The following is a 21,185-nucleotide window of genomic DNA, read 5'->3' on the forward strand; positions in this document are numbered from 1 at the left end:
TATTATAGCTTTTATAGGTTAAGTCCTGAAGGAAGAAAACCATCTTTGCGTAAAGGAATGAATCTGTTAAACCTTTAAGTAAAGATTTAACAGCCCATACAGCTTTAGTGAGATCCATTAGATTGAGTTAAAATTAACTAAGGCGATTAGTAATTCACTTGATAATGAATTAGAAAGAAAAAGTTATTATTTTACTGTTTCCTAGGGCAGCAAAGGAAATGAAACAGAATAAGATGAAACTTAAAAGTACTGAAAACTCCAAATTCATTTCCAGCCTGGACTTCAGTACAGTTTATTAATTGTATACCCTTAGCTGTGTTCCCAGCTCAGATTTGTACTGCAGCACTTTCCAGATTTGCCATCACTCTGCCACAGAGCAAATAATTATAAAAATACTTTGGGTTTTAGTGTTACATTCCTGCTGTTGCAGTTATACATAACTAGATCACAGTTCAAGGAACCATTTCTACCTTAGTTCTGTTTTCCTTGACAGGGTTTTTACCCTTTTTAACTGCTGATGGTAGATCAAGCATTGGCTTCACATAGCAAGATACCAGAAATGCCCCGCGGAAATGAATTTTATGGAAGAAACGTGTTTAGAAAGGCATCAGCATGACCTGCTACCTCACAACACTAAGTAAAGGAGGATTTTCATTAATAATACCGTGGTTTCTATAGAGGTCAGGAAATGCTTTAGAGGAGTCATGTAAAAAATGGGAAGAGAATCAAGACGGGAACATAATCAAATTAAGACTTCTGGAACTGAAAGTACCTGATTATGGAAGCAAAATAGAGAAAAATACTTCTAAAGAACAAGTATGACACGAGGTCTGTCTCTTGTTATGTAAACATACATGGAAGGATGAAGGAGTTGGGATAAAATCTGAGTTAATCATCATGTTTCAATCACAGTGGTAGGTAGGAGATTGTTTAACCTTGGTTTTTCTACCTCACCTCTCAAGACACCTCTCACATCTCTACTCAGATGCAACAGGAGGCCAGCTCCAGTTGCTCTTCTGGATTGTGGGTCACTCCCCTGACTGCCCACCCTGGTGGCACAGGTTTACCTACTTCCTACTTCCTTTTTATAAGGTGAGGTCAGTCTGCAGATTTACTGCAGCTGAGTTTATTAACATACAGTGCCTAAGGCTGAAGTAAGATATTCAACTAGAAAGCAAACAAACAAAATTAAAAAAAAATAAAAAACAATCAACAACAACAAAAAACAGCCATCTTGTGGCCTGTTGTCTTTAATGCTTTTGTCAATGACTTGGATGTAGGACTTGAAAGTATACAAAGTACATTTGCAGACAACTCTAAACCAGGAGGAACTGTTGACTCCCTCAAGGGCAGCAAGGCCTTGAGAAACTGAAGAGCTGAGCAATCAGCTGCATAGAGTTTTGCAAGAGAAGTGCTAGGTTCTGCACCTGAGCATACACAGAGACCGGGGATGAGAGGCTGGAGAGCACCAGTGCCTGCAACCCACTCAGTGACTCCACCACCTCCTCACGCCAGCCGCACTCACTTCTACAAGGCACGTCGCCACACTCCGCACTCGAAAACAACTCCGCGACCTCGAGAAGGGGAAGGGAAAAGCTGCGCGCCATCTCCCGGGCCCTAAAAGCGCTGAGGCGCGGCGGGGCACGGCTGAGAGCGGCTTCCGCCCCTTCCGCCCCTCCCCGCGGAACTACAGCTCCCAGCGCGCCCCGCGCCGTTCCCATGGCCACGGGCAGCCGGGCCCGGGCGGGCGGCGGCGATGCCCAAGGCCGGGTGAGCGGGGCGCCGCCGGAGCTCGGAGAACGGGGTCGGGCCCTGCCCCGCCCCGTGGGCGCGGAGACGGACGGAGGGGGGGACGGCTGTGAAAGGGCCGCTTCGGCCGTGGGGGAAGCGGGGAGGGGGTTGCCCTCCTCCTGCCGAGCGGCGACTTGTGCTCGCTTAACTGTTCTGTTCTCCCAACCAGGGACACTCTGTGGGATGTTGCTAGAGATGAAGTAGAGAAGAGAGAAAAACCCGGCGATGATGGCAAGCGCGTGGAAGTTTGGGAAAAATCAGTGTTGTTTATGGGAAGCAAAAACGGGGTAATGCCGGTTATTGCGCGCACCTTAAGAAACCCTCTCACGGGAGGGAGAGTGGCTTTTTTACTTGGGTAGATACTGATAGAACAAGGATAGATTAAACTAAAAGAAGAAATTTTTCACTGGGAGAACAGTGAGGCAGTGGTACAGCTGCCCAGAGAAGCCGTGGGTGCCCCATCCATGGCTGTGTCAAGGCCAGGTTGGATGGGGCCCTGGGCTGGGGGTTGGAAATGGGTGGGCTTTGTGTCCCTTCCAACCTAAAGCATTCTGTGATTCTAGGATTCACGTGCCCCAGGTTGTTTTACTTTGTTGTCCTCTAAGTTTGGTCGTAAGTAATTTTAGTTTTAGAAGGACTGGTGCGTGTGCAGCCCCTAACTAGCAGTTAGAACAGCAGTGTAGTGTGATCCTGACAGAAGGTTGACAGGTTTCCACCATAAAGTTACAATTACATGACTTTACACTTTCCAGATATAACAGGAATATTAAATGAATTAGTTTCATCTAGTGATAAAAGCTTATGCTTTAAGGACATTAGAGTTTTTCTTTGTTTTTAATTCCCAGGGGAAGACCACTATTATATTGAGGTGTCTCGAGAGGTATGTGTTAAGTGTATTTCAACTGTGGGTACCTGAAGGCTGATCTTAACAAAGAACATTATAAGGAACAGTGGCCAGTAAAAGAGAATTGTTTAAAACATAACTAACTAGTACAAGTAAGTAATCTAGTTGATTACTTGCTGGGGTTTGATAATGAGATGTAAGCCTTTTTCTTTTATTATACTGTTTTTTTTAGCATTCAACATAAATAGTTATGTGATAATTCTTAATACACATATACAGATGTTGTCGTTGTCTTTTGTGTCTAGCTGATTACTTAGAGATTGAACTTACTTCTCTTCACTGCTACAAGTCATCTGACTCCTTACATTGTTTCTCCAATATGAATACTTAAATGGCTGTCTCTTCAGATTGGTGCTTCTCTTTCTCCTGTCTTTGGCAGAAGAAAGACAGCGTTGTATTAAAGTGTCTTCTTCGTACTGTTGTTTCTAAGCTAAATTCTGAACTGATTGATAAAAATAACAGTAGAATTACCTTTATTTATTTAGAGCATCCTTGACAAAATGAAACTATTTTTCCTTGGACAGGGAAGAGGTTCCAAAGCCAACGTTAGCTTTGGAATACACCTTTGGAAGGAGGGCAAGGAGACACAATGCAGTGAGTATCCAGAAAGTTTCATTTTGTTTAAGTATGTATATAGTTTATCTGTCTGTGTGTGTGTATGTATATAGTTTATTTTTATCTTAGGGTTTTTTAGTTTATTACTGGGGGGGAGGGAAGGTTTTTTTGACTATCATTTTGTTAAAAATATTTTAATCTTTAATGTATTTTTCCCTACCACTAGAATGCAGTAGATCAAAGACCTCAGTTCCAAAAAGGAACGAGATGTCCTTGAGAGAGTCTAGCAGAGGTCCACAAAGATAATAAAGGTCATGGAACACCTCCCTTATGAGGAAAGGCTGAGAGACCTGGGTCTGTTCAGCCTTGAGAAAAGAAGACTGATCCGCATCTATAAATATCTTAGGACTGGGAGGCAAAGGGACGAGGCTGGACTCTTCTCAGCAGTGCGTGGTGATAGGATGAGGAAAAATAGCCAGAAACTGAGACATAGGAAGTCTGCACAAATGTGCATGGGAACTTCTTCACTGTAAGGATGACAGAGCAGTGGCACAGCTGCACAGAGAGGTGGTGGAGTCTCCTTCTCTGGAGACGTTCCAGACCCGCCTGGACGCCTACCTGTGCAACCTGGGCTAGGGAGCTGCTTTGGCAGGGGGTTGGACTCGATCTCTAGAGGTCCCCTCTGACCCCTCTAATTCTGTGAAACTATAACACAAAGAAATTGGTTTCATTTATGAAATCTACCTTGTTTGTCATGTTTGAGCATTTTTATCCTCTCAAGGAGGGAAGATCCACAGGATGCATGCATTGAACTTGGTCTATAAAATGTGAATTGAGTATAAACCAATGAAGATATTTACAACTGGATTTATGAGAGACATTTTCATCATAGATGATGTTAAATCATAATTAAATTTTGCTTTAAATTTAGTCAGCATAACTAACTTTGCTCAGCAGATTGTGCTAACAGGAATATTGAACCCATTCTCATCACTGCACAGCACTGTCCAGCAGTAATGAGTTCCTGCAGGTAGTTGCTATTGCTGTTACTGATGCATGGAGTGGGAAATCTTAGAGATAAAAATCAACTTAACTTTTTGTGGAAGCTAAATGCAAATGTACAGATTGATTACTTTTCCAGTTGAGCCCATTAGTCTTGAGCTGCAGTAAACAAAAAGGAGGAAAAGCTGATACATTTTTTAAAATATTTATCATTAATCATGCTGCTTTGTGATTTCTTTACCTTAGCGTAGTCATTCATTGAGATTGTCATAGGCACACCAGGAGTCTTTAGTCTTCTATGGAGCTTCTTCAACAATTTCTGTTTGGTTTTGTTTTTTAGAGAACACTAATGAAATAGTATGTGCTATTGTTCTGACTCAATTGCACAAAAATTCAATGTATCAGAATCAAAATTTCTGACAAATCTGTTTTCCAGCCCAAAGATATAGCTCATTTTTGGGAAATAGGTGGTGGAACCTCATTACTGGAACTGATTCAAGTACCAATCACTATCAGCAACATCTGGTAAGTGATTAATATTAAAATTTCAAAGTTAATTTCAGCTGCCTATCAAGTGTCCCTAGATTGCTTATTGTAGAAAACTCTTTCAAAATGTTAGATAACGTATTTATGACTTTTTTTGGTAAAAAGTCATGGTAGTACCATCAATACTCTGCTCTGAACTTCCTTTTCACCTAATAAGCCAAGTTCTTAGCAGTCTCCAAGAACAAGAGAAAGCAGTAACATGAAGGTAATGAGCTGGCCTTAAATAGATAGAACAAGAAATATGGAAAGGATGGTCTGTTTTTATGCTCATTGGATGAGCAGAAAAAGCAGTGTGGGATACAAAGAAAAAAAATTTGATTTCCCCCTTTGATATGCAGACACAGGAACCATCTCACATTTCCCACAGGAAAGTTACAAAGCAATAGAACAAGAAATAATGGAGCTCTGAGCACCCTTAAAAGCCATCTCTCTTTGCTGTCACATTCAATTCTATTTCGGTCTTTGTTTTTGTATTTGTTGCCTACAGCATTTGTACCACAGTAATGGCAGTGAAGGAAGAGGCTGTTTGAATCATGCACTGAAGATCTGAGCAGATAATGCCTTTTTTTAATAGGTCATTTGGAGTAGTTCTTGTGTTGGATCTGTCCAGACCTAATGAACTCTGGATGACTATGGAGAATCTTCTACAGGCCACCAGAAACCACGTGAATAAAATTGTAGCCAAATTGGAAAAGACAGATCCTGAAGTAGCTACAGACATTAAGCAGAAGATGCAGAGCAATCTACAGAGGGATCATCCAGTAAGTTACTTCTAATATTTTCTCCATATGTCACAGGCCTTTATACAGTTAAAGATAATGCTTTTCAAAATGATAAACAACTCTTTTAGATTTTTCTGCATGACTGAAAATCCATTTGATGTAGATGAACCTGTTCACTGGAAAATTATAGCAATTTAATAAAAATTCAATAAGAGCAGAAACAAGGAAAGAAGGTTTCTTATATCTTTTTGTTAGATATCTAATGTGATTGTTATGGCATGTTACACCAATCAAAAGAAATAGTTTTAGAGTAGCAGTTTGCTTTTTTTCCCCCCTCATCTTTTTAAAATGAAGATGAAAACTAGAATGTACAAAAGTCATCTAGCAAGAGACTAGCTGAAGGTACAAATTTAAGCAAAGAATATAGTTATAACAGCCATCAACATGACTATATACTTTGCATTTATTTAAATGTCTATCACAAACTCAATGCCTTTTGATAATCTGACAACTAATTAAATTATAAAGTTTCAGAAATGTTAACATCAGTCCTTTAAACATAATTGCTAACTAAATCTCTGGAAAAGCTAAACCAGATTATGCGCAATAGAAATGAAAAATCATTGTGCATGAAACCTCTGCAAATGTTGTGTATATATAATGGATAAATAAGTATTTAACAGTTCAAAGACTTGGCACATAAATCTAGTTACTGTAACTTCTGTAAAATGCTGCAATGTAGTAAATACTTTTCAATTTTTGAGCTAGGTAAGCAACTTCTCCATGTTTTGAGAGAGCAATATATGCAACATTCAGTGGATTTAGAGTATAGCGTCTGAGTTCTGCTGGATCATAATTTTCCAGTTTTTCTGTTGGAGAAGGTATTTCACAGAAAGAAAATGCAAGCACAATTGGCAACAAATCATGACTGCAATGTCAGATTTATGAAAAAAGGGCTTATCAACTGGAAAACTGCTATCATTTTTCAATAATAAGAAAAATGCCTCTAATTGTTAATGGGTTCGTCACACTGCAGGAAACAGTTACTCCTTCCAAAACTTCTGTTCAGTCTCCATCCTCAAAAATAACAGATGCAAACAAAATGTTCTGTTACTACTGGCTTCTCCTTAAACTTTCTATGTCAGTTTTGTGGGAGGAAATATCGTCTATTATAGTCAAAAAAACTATTTGCCCTTTTATAGCTAAGCATTTTTAAGATAAACAGGATTGCTAGGAATCAAAGAGAATTAGAGTTTGTTTTGTTGTTGTGTTGGCTTTGTTTTGGGGAGAAGATTTGTTATATTGTGTTAGACTGGATAAATGATTATGGCTCTGATTTTTACAGAAGAAATATATCAAGTGCAGCCCTTGTTTAAATAGGCTGGAAGCCAGCTTTGATGTTTCTTATGTTAGTTTTTTATTAGTTAAGGAATTAGCACTTTGGTGTGTTTGTGTGTGTGTGTGTGTGTGTGTGTGTGTGTTTATTTATTTATTTTTAGTTCTACATTATACAGACTGTAAGGAGGTTTTGCCTTGACAATGTAGGAATGAAGCAATTATTTTTCCCTTTGAAATACTGGATTTCCTGTATTTGCAGCTTCTTGCTAATTCTGTCATTTAGCCTGTACGTGAGGTAACCACTTTAAGAAGTTAATAGTTAGGAACATATTTCTTTTCTACTCTGCTGCAACGAAAGCAGTTTGACAAATTCATCTTACAAATGAGAGGGGACTGTCTCATTTCACATAGACTTCCAGATAATTTGAGAATTACTGTTATCTACTTATTAAAAACCTCAACCAGATGTTAGCCATCTTAGTTATATCTATTCCTCCAGAGCTACTGTTATCCATTGGAATCAGTCTGGAGAATGTGGCACAGATTGAAGTTTATTCATTCAACTTAAGGTTCTGCAAAAAATAAACCTTGTCTCCTTTGAATTAATTGTAACCCCTTTCAGTTTCTTTAACTGTTACAATCTTCTACAATCTGTTTACACTGCCTGTTATATCTGTTTAATAGGATTATGACTTGCTTGACCCTTTCCCAATACCCTTGGTGATTATTGGAAGCAAATATGATATTTTCCACGTAAGTAATTTTTTGCAGTTGTGACAGTGAGCTCTCATTTTGTTCTGCACCTCTTTTTCAACTTTTTTTTTTCTAACATTAAGTGAGTAATTGCATTGTTTAGTGGGAGAGGAAAAAATGTACTGCTGGATTCTCTTCCAGGCTAAACAAATACGTCCCCGCTTTCCAAGTAGCACTTGATCATGAGAAGCTAGAACAGTATGGTTGAATTCTAACTACTGTACTAGCAACTTCTGCTTACCTGGATGACTACATGGCCAACTCAGAGTTACTTAGTTTCTGTTAATAAGGTGCCATGCATTCTTTCATACCTTTATACTGAGCCATGACCGCTTCTGAAATCAGCAACTCTCACGCAGTGAACACTGAACAACAGCCCAGTTCCACTGCAGTCTGCAGGCAGGCTCCTGCAGGCTTCAGAGGGACAGGTTTTCACACCCTTATCTAGGGCATGCCATCTGTATGATCTTGTGTTAAGGAACAGAAATTAAATGATATGTTTGTGCACCTTTCAAATCCTCTAGTTATTAGAATCTAAAGAGCATTAGCCAGAGGTTTACTAAAGTTAAATATTTTCACAATAAAGGAGGAAAATACTGATTCTTCTAGAAGTCGGTATTCCTTTGGTTTTACAATGTCAAGATCTAGGAAATAAATTCATTGCAAATTGAATGCACATTCCCAATTAAAAAGTTTTCTGGACTAACATATTGCAAGAATTAGGCTCCCTCTGAAAAAAAGAAACAGAGGGAAATTGTGACATTTCTTTTCAGAGTAGGCTGTTACTGATTCTGTCTGAAGATGTAATTATGCTGACAGCCGAACGCCTCATAAGTTGCAGCCTAAGTGCATTGCAGTTTATAGAAAAAAAGTTCTCACTGTAATATTTTGGGGTTTTTTTGCTTCTTACACATGTGTTCCAATAGCAACTTTTTTTTTTTTAGGAGTTTGACTCTGAGATGAGGAAAATAATAAGCAGGACACTTCGTTTTGTTTCGCATTATTATGGAGCATCACTGGTTGTATGTATATTCACTTACTAATTTAGAAATGATGAGATGAGTAATACTTGTGCTACAAAATATTAAAAAAAAGAAGTAGAAAACAGAGTTCAGTTTTACAGAAACTTTCTTAATGAGCTAGTTTGTAAAATAGGTTACAGGTACTGTCAGGGGAAGGATCAATATATGTTACATAAGCAAAACACCTAATTCCCCATGTCAGCAAAAAACTGAAAACATGGTTATCTGTTAGCAAACTCAGCTCTAATGTTGAGGTCACTGCGTGGCTTTTAAAAGTTTTTGTTGGCGTGATAAAGCAGGCAAGAATTAAGTGTTTGACCTAGATGGATAGCATTAGCAAACCAGCCTCTCTGGTAGGAGCATGAGCTAAACTCAGGTCTAGTGGGCAGGCTTCTGAAGATTTAAAAACCTGGTTCCAGGGCCATGACTTTGTAGCAGTTTAAGCATAGATTACCACACAGTTGCAAAGAATAAAACCAAGGACTTCTTCGCAGTAATGAGTACGAACTACCAACTCAAGAGAACCACAAGACTTGACAAAGCACTTATGTGGGAACATAAACTGATATGAGTTTGGCAGATCATATCCTGAGTAAAGGTAGAATTCTTCATAATCAGGTTCACAAGCCAAAACAGCTGACTCTTAAGCTCCCTTTACATTACAGTGTGGTTACAGTTTTGTCAGCCGTTGTTTCTGTAAAGCCATTTTGTGATAATGGCTTATTTTGGTTGCTAAACAGCTTATGTTTGTTTAAATTGTTGTAATTAAAGCATGTCCTATTACATGTATGTGAACTATGTGTATGTGAACTACAGCTTTTGTACATTGACAAGCGCATTCATCTTCTGTTAAGAGAGAGTACAACTGGCTTGATTTTAAAACATATGTAAGCATTGCTTTAATTAAAAATGAAAAACTAGGAACCAAAAAAAGCCTTTGAGTACCAGTACTGACTCCCATTAAAAGTCATTAAAGTGAGGAGGAGAGTCTACATTTCCTACAGTAGGAACTTGACTTGTTTCTCAAAGTCATGAGTCTGTTAGGATATAAAACCTCTTAGGAGTAACTGTGCTAATTGGGGTGATGTTCTGACAAGTGCTTTACCACTGTCAAGCTGCTTTTTATTATATGTGAACACTTCCATGCTTTCTAGCTCATGGTACCCTTTATAATTCTTAGGGTAGTCTAAAACCTTAACTCCTTACTCTTGGAGTTTTTGGTGGGTTTTTTTAATCTTTATTTAGTGCTGTGTTTTGAAAAGAGAGCAGGAGATTTTTATTCTAGTAAATTCAGTAGATGTTCACTAATTTTCTGGAGGTCAGGAATAGACAGATGATGTAACGTAGTATTTTTGTGACTGAAAATCATAATGTCTATTTTGTTTCCTAATTCTTTTAGTTTACCAGTAAATCTGAGGCTCTCTTGCTGAAAGCACGTGTTCTTATTCATCACTTGGCATTTGGCTACGATAGAAGGTAACAGTTATTGTCCAGCTATTAAATGTCTTGCCCAGAGTCTATAAAACTATTTGCTGAAAATATTTGGATGAACGAAACTTTTATTTTCTTCATGATAACGTAACCTCTGCAAAATTCTTTTTTGTGGAATTTGATTCCTGTCTCAGCTGCACATTCCTGCACAAAATAGTGGTAACTCTTGATTTTATTCCCTAAACTGACAGAATAGAAATACAGTCACCATTATAATTATATGGACATTTGTTTACATATGTCCCTGTGAAAAGCCCAGTATGATTCTATTCTTGGCTAGAATAATGTAATTGTTAGTTTATTAATAAATGTTCACTTAATGTTTTCTTTTTTCTATTTAGCAAGTCTGTATCAGTGGATCACAGCAAACCACTATTTATCCCAGCAGGCCTGGATTCGCTGAGCCAAATAGGTTAGAACGTTTTATGTTCATTGTGTTTGTTGCTTAATTGGCTCTGAAAGTTAGATAAATATATTAAGCTGTTACAAGATAAACACTCTATCTTTTTTGACTCTTCATTGAAAGGAATGGCGTGGAAAATTTTAAATGATGATTCAGTATTGATGTTATTGAAAATGACTTTAGTTAGCTTACTGAAGTATGGTGACTACCTCAAGTAGTAAGGTACCACAAGCTTTGATCTAAAATAAAATGTAATCTAGAATGCCTCTCTGACTATTTGTAGCAGCTTTTCACTGTAGAAGTTATAGTATTGAAGTAGCTGGATCAGTTTCCAAAACTGTTCAGTAATTCATGTTGCTACAGTAACATACTTGTACTATTTTGTGTTGTGCTGTGTTCCTTAGGGCCACCACCCACCTCTGACAGCAACATTGGAAAGATCCGTGCAAACACACCTTTAGAGCTGTGGAAAAAAGTATTTGAAAAGACATTTCCTCCCAAGGTACATTTACCTGTCTGCTGCACAGATTCTTTTCCCTCAGTAGTAATAGTAGTAATACTAATACTGTTCTAATGATTGCTTTTCCTGTCCAATGACTGGAATTTCAGTCTTATTTGGTAGTTCTGTTTCTTCTAACCTCTTTAATCTATGCTTTCTCAAAAACCATAAAGTTATTTTTCACATCTCTTCTTCTCATAGCCATTTTAAAAACAATGAACATTCATCATGCAGTAGCTCTCCATCACCCCTCAGCACAGCTAGTAATAATTATTGGATATGTGATGTGTATATTTAAATGCAATTTCTGAAGCCATGCACAGGACTTGGTTTTGACCATAACTTTAACACTCTACTAGTTATTCAAATCTGCAGGTAGGTTTAACTGCCAGAAAGCAATACATTAATCACATGGCCTCTTTAGCTAATAATTTCAGGATGACCAGAAGGGTTCCTGCAATCCACTAGTATCTTTGTGCTATACATCATGAAACCTTAGCAGATGCTAAGCTTTAAGCTTTAAAGGTGCTTTAGTACAGTGAGAATTTCCATCACTTCATTTTATGATAATTTTAATTCTGCTTTATTTTATTCTGTTATTTTGTATGGTTAACTACTTCCCACTTTCTGTTTGTTACAACTGCAGAGAAATTTCAGAACAGGGAAAGCAATAGTAATAAACTTTTGAAGTGTTTCACAGATGCTGAAATAATGCTTTGGCAGCCTTACAGGAAGCACAGCCTTGAGTATTAAAACCACTGACATGTGTACCCTTAACTATGCCCAATGTCATGGGCCAGAAAGGATTTTTGCTCTCTAAGGAGAGAGTAATAAACATCTACCAGATAAGAATTTTATTTCCCTTAAGTTCTAACTGCACCATTACTTCCTTAAAATTTTACCAAGCTGAGATAATACACTGTATTGCTTTATCTGGTCAGTATCCTGTAGTGCAGTTTTTGTCCATAAATGCAAGATTTTTATATTTTTCCATTAGGAGCAAAACGTTTTTGTTTTATGTCTATCACTGCAAGTTCTTGTTAAGGGAACAGAAGGTAAAAAAAGATAAAAAATTTACCTTGTGTGTTTCTCTCATTTCTTCCTCTAGAGTTTCTGTGATTTACAAGATAGCAAGGACCCTGCACAGGATTCACAATATGCTGAGTATGAAGTTGATGTCATGAGAGCTCAGAAAAACCAGGTGTGTGCTTGTTCTTCAATTGCTCTTCACAATTCCAGAAACACAAGCATTGCTGAAGTAATTGTAGAACATACTCGTATTGTCCTTTTGCATTCGCATGATTTCTACTTTACTTCAGGGTCTCTTTTCCACATAGATAAGTTGTTGTAGACGTTTTGCAGGTGGAGTGTTGTTAGGTATCCAAGTTTTGGCTGTTCACTTTAGAAATGAATAATCCAAACTTTCTCTCTTCCAGAATTATCTCACTGAAAATAAATAAGTTTTATAGATAAATTCTGTGGTGAACTAGGCTAAGGTTAGATCATTGCCTTATCAATATAAATGTAAAACCTCCCATGAGTAGAAATAGAAGTAGGCTTTACCAATATCATAGGTACTGGTCTGTCAAACTTAATCCAAGATTTATACGTTTGTCTTTGTTTGAAAGGAATATAGCATATTTATTTGAGAAATTCTGTATTTCCTAAAGATTCATTTGTTTCACATGCAGAAAATTCTTTGCTGGAATGACTAAGAACAATTTTGCTATATTCTGCTTGTCATTTCTTTGTGCACTGAGTTACTGTGGTTAAAAGAGGTTATTTTAACGGGCTTAAGATGATGAGTGTGGGAGACTTTTTAAAGAGAGACTGTACAATGTAGGTCTCACATACTTTTATGTTATTAGTGCTATTCAGTTTCTGTAAAGTGTGGTTAGATTGCACATAGTCTGTAAACTTACTGTTCAATACCTGATCCAAGGAATGCATTAACAGTGTGTAAGAATAAAGCAATTTTAAGAATCCCATGCAATCCAAACTTGCACATTACCTGTAATATCCCATTAATGTAGGCATCAGTTCTGAGTTTCTGTTATATCAAAAACAGTCTTAGAAATCATTAACACTTGTAAAGCACATTGCTTTTGGAATTTATAATGTAATCTTAGAATAACTACATGGTATATTAAGTTATTTTTAGATAACAGTAACATCTTGCAAAACAATTTACTGGTATACATTGATTAAATCATACAGGAAATCATTAAATTTTCTGTTTTTAAACAAAAGAGAGAGGCTTTTAGAACATTAATCTGTTCAAGGGCATTGGAAACCAACGCAGTTTCTTTTAGTTGGACTACTACAAGTAATTTGAGCATTAAAGAGAAAATTACATTTGTTATCTGCACTTTTTTTTCTAAACTTCTCTATCATAAAGTTCAAGTATTGCAAGATTAATTTGCACATTATTAAAATGTTTTGTATGTCAAAGAACATCATTGAATTTCAAATGCACCAGGATAGCAATGTACATCTTTAAAAAACAAAACAAACCCCTAACTGTGTAGTTAACAGTCTTGAGATATCTGGATTTTCCACTTGTTTGAAAAGTGGTACAAAAATCCAGTTTTTAAAGCAAAATATTAAATGCATGACAGGTGTGGCATTACTTTCTGGACCTTCATGCTATCTGTTATTTAGGAGGAAGGATATATTGAAATGTTTATTATGCAGTGTGTTACGAATGAAATCATAATGTGATATGAAAGTTTCATGTCATGACAAGGTGCATTTTGAAATCATTTTAGTTCATTTTACTTTCCTGGACACACTGTGTTAATGTGCCACTTTGGACTGTAGGTTTGCTTGTCTATCTCAAAGATAAACTTTAAAGGAAAACAAACACAGAAATATTGTAACAACAAAAATAAACTAGTGTCTTATCTGTGTATCTAATAGAACAACATGTGCACCTGACTGAAATTTTGGACTTGCGTGGGACTGCTAAATAACACATAGCTGATTTATAGATAGCTGTAGCAATATAAAGTTTAACAAAATCAAGGCTGTTTCCTCTATTACCTTCCACTTGTGAGGAAGTGACTTAGCACCAGCAAGTTTGGTTTGCAGAATGTATTTCTCTCCAGGGATTTCCAAGTTTGTAGAGTCTGTCTTCAGCTAAAGTCTGTGGAGAAATACAAGCATTGGCTATGATGTTTCTTAATCTAAAATTAGCTTTGAGAAGGATACACTCTTTTACACCAGATTATTCTGCTTCCTTAATGTTTTCAGAGTTAAGGATGAGTCTTACCACTCAATTATTAAACCTCTTTGCTCTGGAAAGCTCTGTGGCTACCTTTTCCATGTTGTGCCTTTGCTCTAGATAGACCCTCTCTTTCTCAGCTGTCTCATCAGAATCCTTTTCCTAATCATTAAATCACAGACATAACTTCCAGATTTATATCAAACAATGCTATTGCAATTGTTTACTTCTTTTCTCATGTTCTGGAGTTGTTCTCTGAGAGAATGTAGCATCTAAGACCTTACTGAAATTTGCATAAAGAGTAAAAAATCCTTTTCATCTGGGCATTTGATTGTAGCTTTGTTGATGGAAGCAAATGTTAAAACTAACCTTGAGCTCAAGGAATTGCATTTCCTCCCAATTAGGTTATTTAAAGTGAGTGCCAAAGTACCAACAGGTCACTGTTACGCAAAATTAAAGCGCTAGGGATTGGTGGACAGGTGGCATCATTTGATGTCAGCTTACAAGTAATGGCAGCATATCTTCGAGAATGAGGCTGTAAAGCCTTAGACAGAGGAGGAGGGGGCCGGGGCAGGGAAAGCAACAACACTGCACGCATGAAATGCACTGAAATAAAATAATGAAAATTTATCTGAAGTAAGATTAGAAATACATCCTGTCACTAATCCTCTCATGAGTCATGCAGGCACCAAACTTGTCTGGCTGTAGATTTATTTTATTACTATTTTTTTAGATTCTGAATCGAAAACAGCCATGTCAGTCACAAAATGTGGTTCTAAAACATCTGTCCTGTGTTGCACTAACGGGCAAATGAGCCATGTCATTCACATCTGGTTCCAGCATTGGTGTCAGATCTGCCACCATGATTCACGCCCCATCGGTATCAGGCTGTGGCTGGGGTCACACACTGGCCAACATGAGAACCAGACGCATTTTTCTCAACATACTGTCCTGCTATGACCATACTGCAGGACTTCAGGAGACCACTTCAGTCATTAAACAAAATCAAGCTTTTCTGCTGTGCAGTAAACCTCCTCATGTCCAGTGGTACTGGGCACAGGGTTATGACATTCACAGCAGGAGCATCTTTCCTTTTCTCCAGAGAAGTGCTAGTCTTCATGTTGCAAAGAAGTTTACGTAGGGTGTTGATACAGCTGTCAAGAGTAAGCTTTCTTGTTTTTGCCTGAAAACATATCCAGATGGGTACAACATGTGCTTTTTTGTATTGGTTTAAGAGCCTTATTAAAGCATAGTTACTGAACTTCTACTGAATCTTAGTAGCTTATTTTAGTCCTTGTTTCAGTACTTGTTTCTTTTTACTGTGTTCCAGACTGAGAGTAAGTTCAGTAAGAAACCACACTTAAAAAAGAAAGTCAAAATCACAATGCCAGTCCCTTAGAACTGAAGAAATGCTACAATTAAGGCTTCTTCTACAATCTTAATTTTACTCCTTGTTTGTAGACATTGTAGTATTGTCTTTAATTACATGATCATATACTATTTTGCTGATGGCTCAGTTCAATTGTTCAGTATTTCTTTTCATTATGCTTATTCTTTGTGTATCTTATTTCTCAACCTGCCATTCAGGCACTTCAATGAACACAAAAGTATTAATTTTTTTCTCTGAGAATGTGTGGTAATGTTATCTGATCTGAGTGCCTCACAAACATCAGTTAAGTCTTTCTTCTCAATCCTTTTATGAGACAGATGGCTGGGATCTACCCATTTGACAATTGAAGAATTTACAGAAATACAGAAGTACAGAAGAATTAGGGTTAAAAATAATGTAAAAGAAAGGAAATAAATCCACTTTTAGCCAGAGTTGAGACATCTAGGGCAAGTTGCTGGTGCACTAATAACATTTAAAACATTCAAAGCACACTGAAAGCAATTATTAGTTCTGTAAATCTGATCTGTATGATGTACACTTGGCTCTCAGTAAATAAAAAAAGGAAGCTTAATTCTAGCAGTGATCATTTGGGCTTACTTGGAAGTATATTTTTTGGTAGGATTGTTGTAGTCTGGAGAGAAGAGCTCTTCGGTGATTGTGTAGTTACAGTACATTGTAGGGATCTGTTTATGTTTGTAGTGTGCGACTTCTTGAGCAGTATGGGTTTTTCAGAAGTGCCTCAGAAAAGATTTCCCCCCCCCAGTTTACGTTGCTGACCTATGGGGATCTATTTTACTTTCTATTGTACAACAAAACTAATGAAATACACTCTCCTGACAGTGTTTGTTTTCCTGAATCAGTGCATCTTTTAGAGGTTCTTTTCTGTACTTTTTCCCCATATAATCCAATTTATTTTTTTGCTCTCATTTTTCTTTGAATAAATGCAGTCCTCCTTTGATACACCTCTTGAGTATACAGCAAAGACAGAAATATTCCTTTCTTTATATTTCTTTATGGAATAGCTACACCATTTTAATATATGCTGGTTCTAAGCAAATAGACTTGTAGCTAGCTAAAATTATAGCAAGATAAGTACTGCTGAGTTGCTCACCTTTCAGGAAGCACTTAGTCAGAAGGCAGCCACCACCTGTGGAAGTGACCTTACAGCTTTATCTTCATACGTAAAGCTTCTCGATCTAGTTGCATCCCTTTCTGTAGCATTTGAGAAAGTCGTTGGGATTGAAGTTATTTGCTTAGCACCAAACAGGATACGTGTACTTCTTAAAACATCCCAGATTTCTCTCTACTTCTACTACCAAACTGTTGGAAGCTTGCCAACAGTCTAGAATGTTCCAAGGTCGCAGTTACTTTATATTAATAGCGAGGAAATGAAATGCTGAGTATGGACTGACTTACAGATGGAACGGTGCAGTCGCACTGGACTTGTATTTAATAATGCGACTTAACGCACACAGACACAGTCATCAACGAGGAGAGTGTAGAAGTCACCTCTTGCAAGCATCAGGAAGATATGTACTAATTAAAAAATCCACTTATTGCTCATGAACCTGTGGTGCTTTCAGGTAGTTTTGCACTGCTGGTGAGGCTGCTGAAATTACTGCCTGCAAGAGAAAATTCCATAGCATTTCCTCACAGGTGGTGATTTCTCTGTTGCTCATGTAAAACACTTGAGCAATTTTTATGGTCATTGCTGCACTTATACCAATCACTGCTTTATGTCCTGCCTTTGTCTTCTTTCCCATTCTTCCCTTCTGTGATTCCTGGAAGCTGGCTTTACTTGTATTTTTTGCTGTGACAGATAATTTTAATACATATTTTGTCTCTCTGTTTGGCTTGAGAGTGAATTTCCAGAAGGATGAATGTTCTCCTCTTTTCACTTCTTTCTGCTTAACACATTTTGGGAAGAGGAGTTCTGGGGTTTTTAAGTAAACTTAGGAGAAAGAAAATAAACGCTTTGAAATCTCACAGAAAGAACTGTACTACTCCTGAATTAGCATAGATCTTTTGAAGCCTATAAAAAAAGCTGCTGGGTTAACTTCTTCCCTTTAAGTGGTTGTTGTTAGTGGTGGCCTACTGTATTGCTCTGTTAGCATGAATTCCTCAATATACAATGCAAATAACTAATAAAAATCAGGTTTTGTCTACTCAGTCCTATTCATAGCAATCTATTTGCAAGGCCTGATTCAGTATCTTGACACATCAGAGTGTGTCTAAATGTAGACACTCACTTACAGAAGCTGTCTGGGTAACCCAGTTTAGATCTGACCTTCAGCTGTGTTTCAGAGTGTGCACCTAGCTTTGTTTTTTTTAGTCACACCTAGAACACAGAACATGGCTGTCTTAGAAGACCATCCCGGCATGTTTTTGGCAATGCATAAATTAACACTGCAGGTGGATCATAGCAACAATGGATCAAAGTTATCTGTAGTTAACTGAACTTGCTGAGAAGTTTCAGCATAATTAATTCTTTTGTGTGTGTTGTAGTTAAAAGAGGGTTAATGTGTTCTTTAAGTACGATAGAATGCCTGTTTTCTTTGCAAGTAGCACGTGCAAGGTCTAACAGTTATTTCATTAGAGCAAGTATCTTGTCATCCTTAAATGAATAAAAAGCAATCATAGTGCACTTAAAATAGTTTTTTGCTGGAAAAAAATAATCAGAAGCAATTTCTAACAGTACACACCGGGCTATAAAATTCTGAAAATGAAACTGTTGTTTGCAAACGTTGCTAGAACCTTCTGTTACAGGCTGAAGAATTCCCGCTGGCACTATTTAACTTGAAATGAGGTCATTTGCTTACTTTGCTGGCGTTCAGCTGATGTTAAGTATAGCATAATGCAGACTGCCCCATGCTTCACGCCTTATTTACACTATTTTTATCTCCACAATTTGAGCCTCTGTTTGCTTTTAATAATCTACTTATCATCTAGAAGATGTGTAATTATAATTGCCACATTTGTTTTGCATTTTACTCTTACCTACAGGTGTAAGTTTTTCAAAAAACAGTAGTACCTGCAATTTTTTTTAACTACTAATTGAGGAAAAAATAATAAAAATTAAGAGTGGCATCGTTGTCTGTCTTGATTACTGCATTTCCTGAAAAGTCCCAAACACCAATGAAAGTTTCCATGAATATCCAGTACCGTAGATTGGACAGATATGGTACATCAATCTCCTGAACAGCCATTGCATTCCTCCAAAATACATTTCTGCTTACTGCTGTCTGGACAAGACTCTGAAAGCTATTAAAGGGAAAGTACAGCTTAAACTTCTATGGCCACGAAGGGAACACCTGCCATATGGATACAACACGTATTGCTAGTATATCTGGCATTAATTCTGTGGGGGTTCCTAAGGCAATGCTTAAGATTTCAGTCACTCATTTCAGCCCTATGCTTAAAATAAATAAATAAATAAAAGTTTACTTTATATATTCTTAAGGAATTGCCAATCCATTTTGCTCCTTGAAAGGCACTGACTCGGATGCTTAGTTTGTATGACAAATTAGTTTTTGTTGAGTAATTCTGCTTTCTATTTTTAGAAGACATGTAATGATAAATTTTACTATGTTCATGGGGAGCCTGGTTTTTCCAAACTGAACGTCTGAGAAAAGGCCCCAACTTTCTTCTACTTTAGAAAGCAAGTGTCTAGGTTAAAAAAAAAGTTTAGCTTCCCATGTCTTTACGTGAGAGCAGATGTATCTAAATGCTCCACTTTCAGTATAATTTTGTTAGAAATAACAATCATCTAGTCACTTTTTTTTCCTACATTGACAAATCTTAGTACATGCTTTAATTGGTTAGGTATTGTATCACTTTTAGACATGAGGATGTTAAATTAATGTCTATGTGTATTTCTTTTTCAGGAACTTGAGCAGTACAAAAGAAATGCCTCCAAATCCTGGAAAGAAATGGATTTTGATCCCGATTGATGGTGTCCTAAGCTTCACATTTGGAGAATTTCTTAAATTGTTTTAATGTTACGTTAGAAATGTAAAAACTTTAAAAAGTGGAGAAGGAATTTTTGACTGTTCAGAGATGGATTTGAAGATGAAGATGGCATCAGCCAATCATGTCTGTTTTATAATTTGTAACAGATTACTCAATGTATTATTTGAGTGATACCACCCTAAGCACGTGTGTAAATGCATACAAGTTTTAACCATGTAGTTGAAGTATATACCAGACATCTTTTTCTAGTTCCTTGTGTATATGATTTAAAACCAAAGCTTAAAAATGTATTTCCATCGTAGTTTGATCTATTTGTATAGTTCCTCAAAAATGTGTGGAACAAAACAGCATTAAAAACAATTTTGACCTGATGTAAAATTCAGAAATCTTCTTTATCTCAGTCTCCATTATCTTCCTCTGCACAGTGACAATTCTTCCTCTGCACAGCATTTTGATTCCTTTAGACAGAACTCAGAACAAGACATTTCTGTCAAATATTCAAAAGCTAGAACTCACTCTCATAAATTTGAAAAATATTTGGTTAGTAGTAGGAGTTTAATTCTCATTCAGCCTACACTAGTGAAATGCTGGCCTAAATATACATGGCTTCTTGAACATGGACTTCCTCACTACAGTCAGCTGGGCTGAGTCTTCTGAGAATAAACAAGACAAGATCCACATTAAAGCCAGAGGATGGCTCTTGAGAGCTAAGACTTGCAGAATTGTCAGAGAGTAAATGCATAAACAGGCACTTGGCAGACCAGAATGCAAGAATATTCCCTGATGAACAACTCTACATGGGCATAAAAATGGCAACAGCAAATTAACCTGGTATCATTCTGTCCCTTTACAGATATTTTTAATGTATTTGTTTGTTGAATTTTTTATTCATGTAACTTTTTTTTTATCTGAGAATATTATACATAAAGATAATTAGAAGAAAACCTTGGCCTCACAGTCAAGTGAAAAGCCTGCACTAAGTGGCGGGAATTCCATACTTCTTGAAAAAATGTACATCATTTTAAAATAGTAAAATTAAACTAATTATTTCACTATGGAATTTTGAGGTACAAACATATTTAACTCTGCAATAAATAATTTATTCACTGAATATGAAACAAAGCTGCTGAATTTGGTATCTGATAGACCTTCAGTTCTGAGAGTTACCAACTTCTGTTTACTGTTTGGATAAATCAGCCACTTTGACATGATAGCCCATGAGAATGAGTTCCAGAGAAAGATGCAAATAACATCCCTTCCAAGAAATGGGAGACAACTCCTATTTTTTTTCCCTAGTTAAACTGATACTTTATTAACATTTTTTTTCCCTAGTAATTTACAGACTGTTTCCAAAACAAGATTTAGAACTTAACACCGAGAAGGAAGAGCAAACATAAATAATATAACTGCCTTCTGTGATCTGGCATCACTTACAAAACAAACACACTTGGTAACTTTTATGTCACTTCCAGATCTTGTACTTGTGGATACTGTGCTTGGATAGGATGCCTAAAATTAAAGTGAAGTGATTTCTTGATTCTGTCTTTTATTACAGTATTTGGTTTATTCTTTTTCTA

General features: G+C 36.9%; 1 protein-coding gene and 1 long non-coding RNA gene across 2 annotated transcripts; both read left to right on the top strand.

Annotated features, from left to right (window-relative positions):
* Window positions 1–1,688: 1,688 nt before the first annotated feature.
* On the top strand, window positions 1,689–20,014 carry DYNC2LI1 (dynein cytoplasmic 2 light intermediate chain 1). The gene is made up of 13 exons (XM_065754276.1): window positions 1,689–1,770; window positions 1,961–2,078; window positions 2,637–2,671; window positions 3,220–3,289; window positions 4,689–4,777; window positions 5,373–5,559; window positions 7,543–7,611; window positions 8,556–8,633; window positions 10,033–10,109; window positions 10,466–10,536; window positions 10,932–11,029; window positions 12,135–12,227; window positions 19,524–20,014. Exons 1-13 carry the CDS (start codon window positions 1,757–1,759, stop codon window positions 19,587–19,589), a joined length of 1,065 nt encoding a protein of 354 aa, XP_065610348.1. The 5' UTR covers window positions 1,689–1,756; the 3' UTR covers window positions 19,590–20,014.
* A 29-nt stretch (window positions 20,015–20,043) lies between these two features.
* Window positions 20,044–21,145, top strand: LOC136060320 (uncharacterized). Its single transcript, XR_010623346.1, has 2 exons — window positions 20,044–20,939; window positions 20,991–21,145. It is a non-coding gene; the product is annotated as an uncharacterized LOC136060320 (long non-coding RNA).
* The last annotated feature ends 40 nt before the right edge of the window (window positions 21,146–21,185 follow it).

The sequence above is a fragment of the Cyrtonyx montezumae genome, unplaced genomic scaffold (assembly GCF_038088225.1).
Source record: "Cyrtonyx montezumae isolate F1298 unplaced genomic scaffold, pur_monq_1.0 scaffold_0, whole genome shotgun sequence".
Lineage (NCBI taxonomy): Eukaryota > Metazoa > Chordata > Aves > Galliformes > Odontophoridae > Cyrtonyx > Cyrtonyx montezumae.